The 14,933-nt window shown below is 53.0% G+C and overlaps 1 protein-coding gene across 1 annotated transcript in view; it reads left to right on the top strand.

Moving 5' to 3' along the window:
• The window catches only part of ABTB2 (ankyrin repeat and BTB domain containing 2), a 167,276-nt gene that overhangs the window by 117,408 nt on the left and 34,935 nt on the right, over nucleotides 1–14,933 (top strand). The window contains exons 2-3 of the mRNA XM_036258268.1: nucleotides 7,789–7,935; nucleotides 13,928–14,141. Of these exons, the coding sequence (XP_036114161.1) occupies nucleotides 7,789–7,935; nucleotides 13,928–14,141 (361 nt within the window). The remainder of the gene's footprint in view (nucleotides 1–7,788; nucleotides 7,936–13,927; nucleotides 14,142–14,933) is intronic.

Here is a 14,933-nt window from a genome sequence, read left to right as displayed (position 1 = left end):
TTTTATTTTTATTAAAATACGTTTTTTCATGTGTATTGAGATAGTAGACATAGAGCACTAGAGAAGTTTAAGGTGGACAGCATAAGAACTTGACTCACATAAATCATTATTTAATCAGTATAAAACAGGATGAAGAATAATGGAAGGAAAATCATTTAAAATTCTCCCACGCAGAATTTTATCTTCTAGGTTAGTTGACATCCATTCTGGGCTCTTTACAAGTAACTCTATTATAGTGCATGTTTTTAACATTCTCTTTTATATGTATATACACACATATATGTAAATAAATGTAATTTCCGATAATTAATTCTCTGCCATATTTGAAATAATAGACATTCCTTTGCTCCAAAGAAACATTCTGTCACCCTTGTCTTTCTATAAATACATCATTCCCGTCCCCCCATTTCCCTGATAATAATCACTTTACTATACTAATAAATCATATACATTTACAAAGGTTAGAACACATAGTAGTTCAAAACACTATTTAATATAATTTTATTTATTTATTTATTCCCCAAGGATATTTTTCTATTTATCATCATATACAGTGGGAGGGAGGGAGGGGGAGAGAGAGAGAGAGAAACATCAATGTGAGAGAGACACATCGATTGGTTGCCTCCCGCACAACCCCAACCAGGGCTGGGGATGAACTGCAACAGTGGTACGTGCCCTTGACCAGAATTGAACCCGTGACTCACTGTCGAATTTCTTTTTAACACTAGCATAGAGAGAACCGCTCTTACCTTGGTGGCTGTGTGTTAGTGGGGAAAAGCCCGATCTTTTAGGGTGATGACTTTAACTGCCCATCCATCTCCATCCTCAGGTCCTCCATTTACTCTGTGTGTGTATGTGTGTGTGTGTGTGTGTGTGTTGTGTTGCCTTTATACCAAAGTGGCTCAGGGTTACCCTCGGCCCACCGTGGGTCAAGGACGACATATGACAAAGGACCCTGGTTATGTGGTACATACTTTTTTCGAGGAGGCAGCAGTTGCAAGACCCAAGCTTCCTGGGTCACTCAAATTCTCGGTGTGTTACATCAATACTTGGAAAGAGGCCACCCAGAATCTCTTAAAAAGTATCCTAAACACCCTGGAGATCTTTTTCCGAAGGAAAAAGCTCAGAGGTTGACTCGTGTGTTTTCTGCCCCACACTGCCCAATGCTGACTGGTGCTGGTTTTTCCAGGGTTCACCTGTGGGTTTAATTTCCTGAAATTGATCTGCTTGGCTTCATTTTATTCTCTTGCAAAGAAGAGAAATGCCAGTGAACAGACTGTGTTTTACTAGTATTTTTTCTTCAAAAAAAAAAATTAGGCAGCAATCTGTGATCTCTACTGGTTTTTCTTTCCAGGCACACAGTCTTCCCCCTCTGGGCCTGGGACAGACTGACGTGTGCTTGATGACACAACTCCCCCAAATAGCAGTGAGCCAGCATGTGTAGTGGAGGTTCTGGGGCCACCCCCACTGCTTTGTTGAGCTGTTACGGTTTTACAGCAACCTCTATCCGACGCTCAGTCCTCACCCTGCTTGGGGCCCCTTGAGAATTGGGTGAGCCAGCCCTGAGGTCAGAGGAGGTCTCAGGGGCTGCTGCCAGCTGGAGGGGAAAGAGGCAGCCCCAAGACCAGCTCCCCAAGCAGGTCCACCACCAGCAGGCCCGGACTGCCAAGGATTCAAAGGCAGATGAATTCCAGCCCAGTCTACACAGTGAGGTCTGCTGTTTACCGTCCCTTTAAAGAGATTTGGGGATGCTGGCAGTGAGCACATTGCCTTTGATCTCGCTCTGGGTTCCCCGGCCCGGGGCTCCCTGGGGGTCATAAATGCACATTATTATTTTACTGTTTCATGGTGAGCTCTTGGCCCCTGGGCCTGACTTAACTGGAAGACCACCTTTAACTTACGGTATTCTGGTAACTTCACCAGGGTGAGGTGTCAACCAGAGCACGATCGTGTTTGTTTTTAACTTCCTGACCGTGCAGAAGAGGGGGACAGAGCAGTGCTCATCGGGCTGGCGAGCGGGGAGTGTCCTGTCCCTGGGCTTGAATGGGGGTAGCCACTAGTGAGGGGCAGTGTGGTGCGGTGGTTACCGTTGTGGACCCCAGTGTCAGGCAGGCTGGGTCTGAATCCCACCCGTGCCCTTTGCCAGCTCTGTGACCTAGCTCATCTAAAACCTCAGTGTCGCCCTGGCCAGTTTGGCTCAGCGGTTAGAGCGTTGGCCTGCGGTCCAGAGAGACCTGGGTTCGGTTCCCGCTAAGGGCAACCTCGGTTGCAGTTTGTCCCCGGCCCTGGTTGGTCATGCAGGTGGCAGCCACTTGATGTGTCCCTTTCACATCGATGTTTCTCTCTCTCTCTCTCTCTCTTCCTCTCTCTCCCTCCCACTCTATCTGTACAAAAAATGGAAAAATGTCCTCGGGTGAGGATAAAATAAATAAATAAATAAAATAAACCTCAGTGTCCCTCATTGGTAAATAGGGCCAGTAATAGTATTGCCTACTAGTTCATAGTACTAAGACCATTGCTAGGGTCTTTGTGGGGATCAAACTTTGGTTCCTCTGTTCCTGGCATAGAGTGCTAGCCCCTCTATTCATTGTTAACTCACAGTAAAACCTGCTTCCCAAACTCAGTTGAGACCCCCGTCCCCCGCTCTTCTCTCCCCGCCTCCCAGCTGGACCTCTTGGTTCTCACAGTACAGTGGTCCCATCTTCTGTTCTTCTTGATGAATCATTTTTACATGGATGATTGACAGCTCACCAGTCAGGCATATTCCATTCCACTTCCAGGCTTATTTCCTTCCCCTTCCTCCTGCCTCAACACCCCCCGCCCACACACACACACACACACACCCCAACCTCTTTGGATTTAGACTCTCAGGAGAAAAGCCATTCAGCAAAGTTGTTTTAGAATCAGCGGCCCTTGTGTTTCATTTGGGTCTCTCTGAAACATATTCATGCTTTAAGTTTTCAGCACTTTGTTTCAGTATGACTAACACACAACTGAGCATTAAACGTACTATATATAAAATTCCAGATCAGAGGATGGAAACACTTTTTTAAGAAATTAAAAGGGTTGAACTGTGTGGGCTACTTGGAAACCATTCAGTGGGGAATATAATTTTCATTCTCAGAAGCTGCGGGTCGGCCCCCACCCAGGTTTCCAGGTCCTACGAAAACAGACCGAAGACGCCCTGCCAGTGAGAGAGCCGTCCTCTGCACCCCAGTTTCCTTGTTAGAGAAACAGGAGACAGGCGAGGTTCCCTAAACCAGGCGGGGATTGTGGGGGTGCCGGGGCCGGGGAGGGTGCTTTCCACGCGGGCCTGCACGGGCCGCTGGGCCCACTGTAGTCACCGTGGCCTGAAAAGAACGTTTGCAACTCTGGGGACAGCTGGTCATGGTTTGGTGGGTTGAGGGGACAGTTACGTCACAGTCTTGATGGTTTTTGATGACTGCTCAGAAAATCAGAACCATAAATCAATGCAGTCTTCACAAAAGATATTTTCTTTACATTTAAAATTGTGTGTAGGGGGAGGTGTTATAACTGGGGGGGGAAATTGTTCAGAAGTTACATGTTGAAATGAGAGGGGTGGGGGAGGCTTGTAGGGGTACACAGCAGAGCAAGAACACACAGAGGGCCAGGTGGAGAGGAGGATCTGTGATGGAAAAGACTTGGAAAGCCATCAGGTCACCCCCATGTGTTCCAGAGGAGAGAATGGAACAGCACCCACTGATATGGCCTTTGGGCTCAACCCTGCTTCTGAAAACCTTTGTACCCAAAGTCCAGTGTGTCAGCAGCACGGGCAGTCCAGCTCCGGGCTTGGTGCGGGCTTGGAGGAGCCAGGGCCTCTGCAGGCTGAACCCAGGCTGAATTCCTGGTTGGCAGCCACCATGGAGAAGGCGGGGTTCCCAGTCTTCTGCACAGTGGGTCCCCATCTAACTCAATGGCACCCTCTCTGGGCGCCGGTGGAGAAGCACCTAGAAAGGTGACCCTTTTCCAGACCCAGGGACCGGCCCTGGGAAAACGGCGTGGAGAAACGCGGTCAGGTGTGCACAGGCCTCTCAGTTGGACTGGTTTCCAGGGAGGTGCTGGGAATCTCCCCGTGTACTGGCAGAATTGTTTTTGTTTCTAATTTTCAGAGACAGAAATAAGAATGGCATCTATTCTTAACTGTGGAAAGGAGTTTGAACTTCTTTTTAGGGGCAGTGGGGAAGTCCTTGAAGAGGACAGAGCTCCAGAGGAAGGTGACCGGAGGAAAGGATGGCACAGGGTGGGGTCAGACGGAGGCGGGAGACAAGTAGCCAGTGAGGGAAGACAGTGGCCAAACTGGGGCACGGCCCTGACGGATTTGGAGGATCTTAAGGGGGTAAAAGGAGCGAGACTTTGTTGATTGGCTGTGCGGAGGAGGGAGGGAGTTGATAAGGATGACTCACAGGTCTGTTGGGCAACTGGGTGGAGGTGGCACTGGACCCAGAGAGGTTGGGATGGTGGCGGAGGCAGCGCTTTGGGGAAGGAGATAATGAGTTCCCAGATTCGAGGGTTGCGCAACCAGGCTGAGAAAAATGAGCGATGGAAGATTATGGGCTGTGTGTACATTGAGAAATGTAGAGGCTCTCTGTGCAGTCGGAGTGTGTGGGGTGGTGCATGGGTTCCACAGAAACGCCTCACGCTCAGTCCACTTCCCAGTCGCCATCTAAATGGTGCATGGGGGTTTCTCCGCAACTTTGCACAGCTCAGCGGGCGTGGGTTTGGGGTGTCCTTTTTAACTAATAAGGGGATCGAGGATAACATTCCAGCATGCTTTCTCTTCCATTGTGACTAAAATGAATAATTTTTCTTAAGGATTTTAGTAAATAGAAAAAAAAAATACCCTTTCTTTCTTTTTTTTATTTCTTGAAATCTTTTTACAGAGTGACCTTGCCCTGGCTCCACGTCATAAAGCTGGGAATTTGTGGGGGGCACAGAAGGCCTCGGGTGGCAGAGGGTGAAGCACATACTTTCCATTTGCAGTGAGGACTTCTGAGGAACGGGCCTGGGTGGGAGAGAGAAGGGTTTCGATTGATGTAAAAAACGTTTTCTTAAGGGGCAGACTTGGAGGACAAGCTGTGGAACTTGTTGTGGAAAGATCAGAGGGAATAAGAACACAGCCTTCCTGTGGCGTTTCAGGGGAGACCTCCAGGGGTGTTGGTGAGAGGTGCCCGGGGTCCCGTTAAAAGGAAAGTTGTATCTCTGGGGCTTACTTTGAATTCCCTGCTATCAAACCGAGGCCCAAACAGAACCCCTTTTCTCGCGAATGTTCCAGTGGAGTTTAACTAAAGGACAGGGTGGCCAAAGTTAGAATGTCATTTTATTTCAGAAATCAAGAAATTTGACATTTTAGCCCCAGGTCAGTTTCTGACCCTCAATAACATAGGGCAAGTCACCTTGGGTTTCTCATCTGTATGACGGGCATGACGGGGCACCTCACAGAGTCTCGGGGGATTCTCTGTGATCATGCAGTACGTTACGACAGTGCCTGGCATGTCAGCCCTCAGTCATCGTCAGCCTTATTGATCTATTGGCTATTGGCTATTAATCACGATGGCTGCCCTACCTCCCTTGTTGGAAGAATAAATTATTCAATGTAAAACGTCTCTTAAGAGCAAAAGGTGCACAAAAGCTGTGATGCTATCAGTTACTGTTATTAATAATAGGTTCATAATTACTTTTGCTACAGTATTAAGTGAAAGTCCCTATGGGTGGGTGATGACTGGGAACATGGGAACCATTATTAATGGAGCTGCCAGCTCCTGTTACTAGATCCACTGACATAATATTTCTCTCGGGGAATCGTCCGACAAATCAGCTGAATTTCCTATTCCCTTCCTCTAAGCTCTGCAAATTTGGTCCACATGTCCCCAGTATTGTTTCTGGAGATTAATAACGGAGAAGGGGGAGGAGCCAGGCCTGCACTGGGACCTGTAACTGTGCGGAAACCCCCGAGTGTCGGGCTGTCTGTGGGTCTAGCTTGTAGTGCGTGTGCACGTGACGTTCTCTCTTGTATCACCTGTTTTGGTCCCAGCTTTGCCTCATGGGCACTCAGCGGCCGGGGAGAGTTTCTGCCGGGGACTAGGGCAGGGGAACCAGTCGTGCTTCCTCCTCTTCCCACTGGAAACAGCTTTGGGGAAGTGCTTTGCCAAGTCAGTGAACCGGATGTGATGGGAGGGGCGCTGCCATCCACAGGGGCAGAGGGACGTGGGGGCACCCAGCCACACCAGGCAGTGCCCAGCTGCAGTGAGGCAGCAAGGAGGGCAGGGGGGCTGGGTCAAGGGATGGGCAGGCAAGAAGGGCAGGGCTGACCATCGGCTGAACCCACAGGGTGGCCAGGATCTAGGCAGGCGAGGACTGCCAGGCGCCTTTACCCAAGAAAGAGGAACACAAAGGGCTCGGCCGGGGCTGCTGTGGGCGAGACGGGCAGTAATACAGCAGGACTGTCCCATGCACGAGCCACCACATCGGGACAGCTGAAGGGCAGCTGGGCGGTGTGTGCATCGGCTCTGGGCTTTCAGAGGGTCAGTGTGTGCGGTCTAGAGTCAGTCAGACCCAGGTTCAAATCCTAGCTTGGCTACTTGGTTGACAAGTGAAGACAACAGCACAACTCCCCACAGAGTGCTGACTCTGAGCCACACTGAGCCACGTCCAAGGCGGCACCCGGGAGCTCAGTTCATCCTCATGGCCACAGGGCGGGCTACTCACTGTCCTCATCTCCAGTTCACGCCTAGGAGTCAGAGGCAGTGAGGCGTCAAGACCACAGTGCTGGTGTGAGTGATGGAGCCAGACTCCTAGACCCAGGAGTCCCAGCTCCCAGGCCCCTTTTCCACTGCTCCCACGCGCCCTGTGGCTGCTGCTGTCCTCTGGGCGTTCTGTGTATAGGACAGGGAATTCTAACCGCCTTTGGCCACATCCCAGGGGTCTTCTGTTATCTCAAGGAATTTCAAGACATTTTTCCCGAAACTGATTAAATTCCTGTGGGTATTTTTCTTGAAAAGTAAACAAGAAGTTCAGGGTGGGTGGACAAAGAGGCATTGATCGAAGAAACAGCAGTTACCAGAAGTTGGGGATCTCTGTGACCACATGCTCTTAAGAACCGACATGTAATTGTCAGCCAGTCTGATTTTGTTTTCCTGGTGCTTTCTAAGAAGCGACGCAGTGAGTCGGAGAAATTTACAGGCTGTCACCCTCGCGTTGATGCTGACAGCTCTGTCCCCCGCCGCTGAAGTGCTAATGAAAAACACTAATTGGACTTGGCCAGCGGCTGGGACGTGTCCCCTCCTTGGAGGGGAGAGGCAGCTTCTCTTTCTCTGTGGTCTCTCCCTGTCCCTCTGCCGGCTTGAAGAAGGGAAGGGGTAGTGCAGGGTGTGAGTGGCCTGGGGGCGATGCTGCCCTCTGGGCCGCCAGGTGGAGGTTTACACCTGGCACAGCCATCCCCTGAGCTCCGTGAGGTCACAGCCAGATCTCTTTGTCACCCCAGCGCCCCGAGTGTCACCCCGTGCCTGGGCCGAATGAGCACTGCAAATGGTCAGTGGGAGAAGGTGGAAGTCTGGTGTGGGCCGCGAGCCTCCGCAGGCCAGTTCCGTGGGCGGCGGGTCTGCACCGGCTTCACCCACCTCCGGGGGGCGCTCCCGGTCTGCCCCGGGGCGCCGTCCGCAGGAAGAGGCGGCTCGTCTCCAGGGGACCCTGGACATTTGCCTCTGGCCCTGCTCAACCAAGAGTTCTGCTTCCTTCCCGGGGTGACCTGTCTGCCTTGTCTCCCCGCAGGTGTCCTCTCCCTCCCGGCGTACTTCAGCCCCTACAACGGCGGGGCCCTGGGCCAGGACGAGCGCGCCGACGCCTACGCCCAGCTGGAGCTCCGGACGCTGGAGCAGTCCCTCCTGGCCACCTGCGTGGGGAGCATCTCGGAGCTGAGTAAGTCGAGGACGGCTCTAGAGGCGGCGAGGACGAGGCCCTGTTCCGCTCCGGCCTCCTCCGCCGGCCCAGGCCTTGCCTTCCCTGGAAGCTCGGGGCTTCTGGGCCACAGGCTGTAAACGGGGCCCGCAGACCTGTGCGGCCGGGCCGGCACGTGACTTCATCACGCACAGATCTGGCGAACTCGGGTGCTCTGTGACCCTGGGCCCCACTCCTGCCTGTCAGTGATGGGGGAGGGGCTGTGGAGCCGCTAAGCCGAGGCCCCATACCTCGTTATCTGTTAGCTGGCCTGTTCCCCTCATTTATTTTACCTGCCTGGCCCAAAAAGTTGTGAATTTGCAGCCAGTATTCTTTCTTAAAAGAAAGCATCCCCGAAGCCTCAACATAGAAAAAGAAGAAGAACAGAGCTCCTCTGGCTGCAGGAGGGCGTGGAGGGGGCCTCAGCCGCAGTGGCCCTGAGATTCCCCAGGACCCCGGGGCTCTGTGCAGCACAGCCGGAACCCCCTTGGCCTGGGTCATTACCACTGGACAGCGGCTTCAAAAGAGTCTGTCAGGAGGCAAGAGATCCCATGCATCTCCTGATCTCTCCCTCTCGTCACCCCCGTTATTTAAGAAATCAAACTGCACATTCTTGCTGCTCGGCTGTCCCTCCTGTGTCCCGAGACCACCCAGCGGAGGGCAGCCACCCCGCCAGGGTGGGAGCGCGCAGGACGGGAACAGATGGGGCCGCGCCTGGCTGCTCCAGCCTCTTCTGTTCCTAATCTCTCTGCGTTTTCTGACCCTGAACAGTGAATGACAGGCCTTTCTGGTTCTTGAGGACGCAGCTTCCTCCCTTCAGTCTTCCTCCCCTTCCCAGGATAAAAAACAAAGGCGCCTGGTTCAAGGTCACAGAGCAGATCAGTATGAGGGCGGAGAGAAAGTCGGACTTCCGGCGCTCTGTCTCCTGGGGGATTACAGAATGGCCACCTGGGTCCCCTGCCCCTTGAGGGACATGCAGGAAGGGGGCTCGGTGTGTTCAGGAGACGAATGTCTCCTGGACAGTGGGTGTGTTTCGGGCCCGGCACAGCCTGTGTTTAGTAAACTCTCCTGCCCCGCGAACAGTGAGGGGTGCACTCAGCCCTCGGACCACTGGAGAGCGTCTTGGTTGTACTTTGCATTTTGAGCACTGAGTACCTACTGTGTGCAAGGCAGTGCATGGCGCTCCGTCCTCACACGGATTTCATCTTCTCCTCGGAACAGCTCAGCGGGGTGTCCTGGTGAGGACACCGAGGCTCAGAGGAGAAGAGTGATTTTCTCCGAGTCAGGCAGCAGAAAGCGTCAGGCCGCGGGCCTGACTCCGATGTCCTGCCGTCACACGGGGCCGTTGGCTGGCAGCCCTGCCACCAGCATTCGGGGCGGCAGACATCCAGGCAGGCTCTGCTCCTCTGTCTTCCCCACGCGGCCTCAGCATTGCCGCCCGCAGCCCGGCCACGGGGTCTCAGAAACTTCCCTCAGGAAAAGGCGTGTCCTTCCCGTGCAGCCCAGAGGCAAGTCCTTCTGGTCCTACCTTCTAAAACTATCTCTAGTTTTACTTTGCCCCTTTCACCACCTCCACTGCTACCAACTCAGCCCAAACCAGGCCCATTGGAAACACAAATTGGATTCTGTCACGTGTCTGCTCAGTACCCACTCATGCCTGCCATGGCTTCCTAGCTCACTCTGTCAAATCCAGTATGCTCACCACAGCCCAAGATCGAATGTTCGATCTGGCTGCATTGCCTACTACTCTTCCCTGGTGACTGTGCTCCAGCCATCTCAGCCCCTGGCCAAGGACCTCCCAGCCCAGGGCCTTTCCCCCCAAATACTCAAGTATGTTGGGCTTGTACTTTCTTCAAGTCCCTGCCCAAATGACATCTTGTTAGACATCCCTGAGCACCCTGCATAGAGGAGCACCCCACTCTCGCTTTTCTGTGTCTTCTCTTATGGCTTTGGGTTTTTGCAAAGCACTGATGGCCACTTGACATTTGTCATCTATTCCTATGTAAATAGTTTGTCATCGCTCATCCGACTAGAATGTCAGCTTCATGAGAATAGAGACCTCTCTGTTTTGTCCCCTGATGTCCTGTATCCCTAGTGATTAGAAGAGTACCAGATGCCACGCGCGTGTGTGCGTGTGTGTGTGTGTGTGTGTTAGTTATTAAGGAATGAGTTCTCCATCGTCCAGTGTGCACCTCCTAAAACCCTCATCGGATCAGTGCACATCCTGGTCCAGCCACTCCTCGGGGCAAAGGGAAGAAGCAGTCCTGTAGCATCTTTTCACTGACAACGGAGCAGTCTGTCTTGCACCTAGCTGCCTGAGCGCCCGTGCTCTGAAACCAGGGTTTTTGCTCACCCACTGTGAGGGAGGGAGGAGACAAGGTGGAGGCAGACAGTGCAATTTTTCTCCCCGAGACTAAAGAACTTAATGAGGTTAGCGATACTTGGCACTGAGCACCTTGTACCTAAAACCTTACCCCAGGTTTAACAGGCATAAACTCCCTGCACCTTGCCAAGACCAGCCTGCCAGGTAGGTCAAGAAGTTTTTTTCTTGCATCAGGTCTAGCTGCACAGGGAGTTTGGGCACTGGTGTGTTTCTCTGTCCCTCTCTACCCATGAAAATGTAAATAAGAGGCAATAAGAAATAAACAAAACAGAACCCTTCTCTTTAAAAGCAACCAGATGGAACGAGCCTGGTTTTGAAGACAGTGCTCAATTTCAGGCTCTCTGCTAGTTTTATTTGGCACATAATGAGGGTTGTGCAGACCAGAGTGAAACCTGTAGCACCTCTGATCAAGGCTCTCGTGATTAACAAGCAGCAAGGGCTTGTTTTTCATGCCTGGTGGGTGTTTCAGACTGAGGTTTCATCGCACGTAGGATCAAGTGATTCTCGAGTGCAGGAATTTTCCAGAAGCAGTGCTGACTGTGCCCACCTGTGCTCGAGCAGGAGCACAGCCCAGTCTGGGCTCCGGCTTCTCGCCCCAGCCGGGGGTTTCTCCGCCCTGTCCCCACACTCTGTTGCAGACCGAAACGTGAATGAAACACAATGAACATAAATGTCTGGAAAAGTGAAATAGAAGTCGTAAAAGGCATGTGACCAGTTTTTTTCATTATTACATCGGATAGGCATTACTATGGGAGTTTTTTAATTTCTGAAATTTCTAAAATTAACTTGTGACCCAGTAACGAACAGTTGGCACACCTGTCCCCGTCTGCAGGCCACACTTGAAGCTCAACGGCGCAACAGCTGAGAGCACGCGGCCGGGACACAGGGCCCCCGGTTCACGTCCCGGCCGGTTCACTTACTAGTTGTGCAACTGGGACCTATCATTTAACTTCTGTGAGCCTGTTTCCTCGCCTATAAAAAGAAAATACCTCCCTTACGGGGTGGTCGTAAAGACCGAATGAGATTGTGTCTGTCTTTTCGTGTCTATCACCAAGCCTGGAAAACCTAAGGTGGCTGGGAGGAAGAGCTCTGGGAGGCTTGCCAAAGCGAGCGGCTCTCTTTGGCCATAAACAAGAGATACAGAACATGTAAGTCGTCAGAGGCCTGATGAGGTTGTCTGCAGGCATCTGTCCCATTGGTCTTTGTGAGACTGACGGCTCGCAAATGGGCTTGGAGCCCAGAGGTCCAGGGACCCCACCTCCAGCTGCCGTTCTGCCGCCTCCACGGTTCTCCCGAACCTTCCAGACGCCTTTCTATCCCTTTGCTCCCGTTTCTTTCTGGATTTTTTTTCTTTTTTTCTTTTTGCCTGCGTTCTGGCTGGAAGTGTGCTGCCGAAGGGTTCTACACCAATACCAGGAAAACCGTCACACACGTGATTCGTGGTGATGACCTCTACCTTGTCTGTCAGTGGTACTTCCACCAGATTTCTCTCGGATGCTGTCGCAGGCTCTTTGACTTCTCCTCCTCGTGGTCCTGTGGTCCTGCCAGGAGCGATGGCGTGACCTGGAGAAGCGGGAGCCAGGTTTCAGCCGAACAACCAGCTGGGCTGGGGCAGCGGGCGAGGGGTGTCGGTGCCGGTTTCTCCCACCCAAGACCTGGGGGCAGGGCTAGGAGCTGGCACTTCAGGACCTGGACTCCTGTCCTGGGACACGTGGGGCAGGGCTGGCCTGCACACAGCGGCCTGCAGAGGGCGAGCACCACGGGGGCAGCCCGAGGCCAGAGGCATCAAACAGGACGTGATCTGCTGGTGCTGTATTTAACCCGTACCAGGTACTTCCTCTGTGATGAGTTCATTGGATCCTCACGATTTGTAGGTTAGATGTGATTGTTTCTGTTTTACGGATGAGGAAACCAAGGCTCTGATCAGTAACGGATGTAAGGCTCGTGGCTGGAAGTAGCAGAGCCCTGATTTGAAGCCAGGCTAGTCTGAGTCTGGGATCTAGGTTTGTGTCCACTTACTGGTGATTCTCCAGCCTGGCTGGACAGTAGCTTCACCAGGGGATTTGTACAAAGTACTGATGCCCGGGTCCTGCCCCAGACCAGTTAAATCAGAGTCTTGGGGATGGGAGCCAGTTGTCAGTAACTCGCCGCCCTCAACGCTCTTGGACCTGGGGTTTGCCAGGAGGCACCCGGCAGCGGAGCCACAGCTTCAGGGAGTGAGCAGTCAGGTGTGCAGAGCGGAGTGAGGGCCTGGGCCAGGGAACCGAGGGCTCTTTCCCAGTGGAGAGCTCCAGTTCAGGGTGTCATCGTCCCTGCTCGGAAGCACACCGTCACTGTGCTGTCACAGAGGAACTGGGCAGCTAATGAGCTCAGATCAAGCTCCCCAGACGTATTTTAAAATGTCACAAAGGTAAGGGCTATTTCTTCATTCTCTAAATGTTTGCTGCACACCCGTTATGCAGTAGGTCCCGTGCAGGGTGCTGGGGACACCGGGGACTGGAGTACTCGACCCACAGAAGCTGTAGAGAGCAGGTGCATTGAATAAATGAATGGACTGGTGCTACCATACATTGAATGACACTTCACTTGCCAAATTAAAGCCTGCATATTTCTCTCCACTTGGGGTCAACCATGTCCAGATGGGGGAAGCTGACCCACAGGGGAGGCCCCCGGAGTTCCCAGGCCTGAGGAGAATGGGAAGGCGCCACTTGGCCCAGAACAGAGGGGCCTGCAGGTGCCTGGGGCTGGTTCGCTCATCCTTTCTCAGCATTGTGGCCTCACACAATGAGGGGATGTTTCCTGCCCAGGCCGGTGGCATATTGAAAAGACTTGGGCAGAAAAACACAGGATATGGGGCCCTGAGGACCCCACAAGTAGGGTAGGCCAGAGCCCAGGTCACAGCTCAGCTCATAGACTTGGGAGTCACACAGGCCTGGGTTCAAATGTCATTTACTAGTCACCTGACCTTGGCTAGTTAACGGCCTGTGTGTGCCACGGCCTCCCTGTGACCAGGGAAATGTGTGGGGTCTGTGAGTATTCGTTCCCTGGATAGACCTCAGTTTCTTCATCTGTAAAATACTTAGGCCCCAGCATTTTAAGGATAGACTCAAATCCTATTTCTAGGGAAGTGAACACTTAGCACATAGTGAGTGCCCAGTGGTGGTGGTCGTTTTGCTCGACGTGCTTGGGGATTGAGGCGGTTCCTTTACTGAAGTACCTGGGCCTTTGCACAAGACAGCACAGGGCATGTCACACTAGGCTGGGGGAAGTGCCCAGAGAGGCTCCCTTGGTCGGAGAACCGGGAGAGGCCCGTGGGGTGGTGGAGAGAGAGGGGATGTTGAAAAAGAAACTACATTAGCCTAAGTTCTGGAGGAGGCACTTGCCAAGTGTTTCATTCAGCTGCTAAAGCAAGACTGGAAGTGAAAGGGAACTAAATTGCTGTTGTGTGTCTGGGTGACAGTTTCCACCTCCGCCTATTGGCTCCGGGGTAAACAGTAATTACGGGACTTTCGCTACAGTTTCCTTGGAAGAATCTGGGCTGTGGACTCAGACTTTGTTTTCTGTTTCTCTCTCCCTCTGCTCTCCCCCCAGGCGACCTGGTTTCCCGAGCCATGCACCACATGCAGGGTCGCCGCCCCCTGTGTCCCGGCTCCAGCCCCGCCCGCCAGGCCCGCCAGCCGCCACAGCCCATCACCTGGTCCCCCGATGCCCTCCACACGCTCTACTACTTCCTGCGGTGTCCACAGATGGAGTCCATGGAGAACCCCAACCTGGACCCCCCGAGAATGGCCCTGAACAACGAGCGGTAGGAGTCTTCCTGGGGCTGCACACATGGCGGGACAGGCCACCCTGCGTGTGTGGACTGACTGACTGACCGACCGACTGATCGGTGGGCAGGAGGTGGCTGTCATGGGGTGGGCTGGGAATGCAGATGGGAGGCCTGACCCAGGGAGGCAGTGGGGTGGTTTTCCCTGGGCTGACGTAGCAGCAAGAGGTCAGTGAGGCTTGGAGTGTGGGCTTTGGCCTCTGTGTGGGCTTTGCCTGCCCCGGTGCTCACTTCCTGGGCTCCCGAGAAGTTCAGGTGCCTCTTTTCCAAAATGAGGTTTCCACACCTACCTGGAAAGGTGGGGGTGAGAATCAGGTGAACTGATGCTCTGAGAAACAGCACCAAGGACAGTGTCTGAGTGGTCACTGGCCTTTCCTCCGGGGTAGCTGTCACCTCTTTTGATGACAGTGATGTCACTTTTAGGGATCTGAGGCACGTTTTTGTCCCATCCACTCATTTTACAGATGAGACATCATGGTTCTGGCAGGCTCTTCGATCTCTAGTGGGTGAACAGCCCCAGGGTCCAGGCCTGCTGGCTCCCAGCCCTTCCCGCCCCGGCAGGGCCGCTCGGTGCAGGTGGCCAGGTGGCACCGCACCAGGGCCGAGCGGGGCCGAGTGAAGGACGCACATGGGGTCCTGGGAGCCTCAGGACAGGGTGCCTTTTCTAATCTCACTCAGAGAACCACTTTTTAAATGTTTCTGCCTAGAGAGAAAGAGTTTGTGGGAGTTTTTTTTTTTTTTTTTTTTTATCATTTTTCTAAAACACCATAT

Source organism: Molossus molossus, unplaced genomic scaffold (genome assembly GCF_014108415.1).
Source record: "Molossus molossus isolate mMolMol1 unplaced genomic scaffold, mMolMol1.p scaffold_m16_p_13, whole genome shotgun sequence".
NCBI classification, from domain to species: domain Eukaryota; kingdom Metazoa; phylum Chordata; class Mammalia; order Chiroptera; family Molossidae; genus Molossus; species Molossus molossus.
Note: the sequence above shows the minus strand (reverse complement) of the source record. Positions and strands in the feature narration are given on the sequence as shown.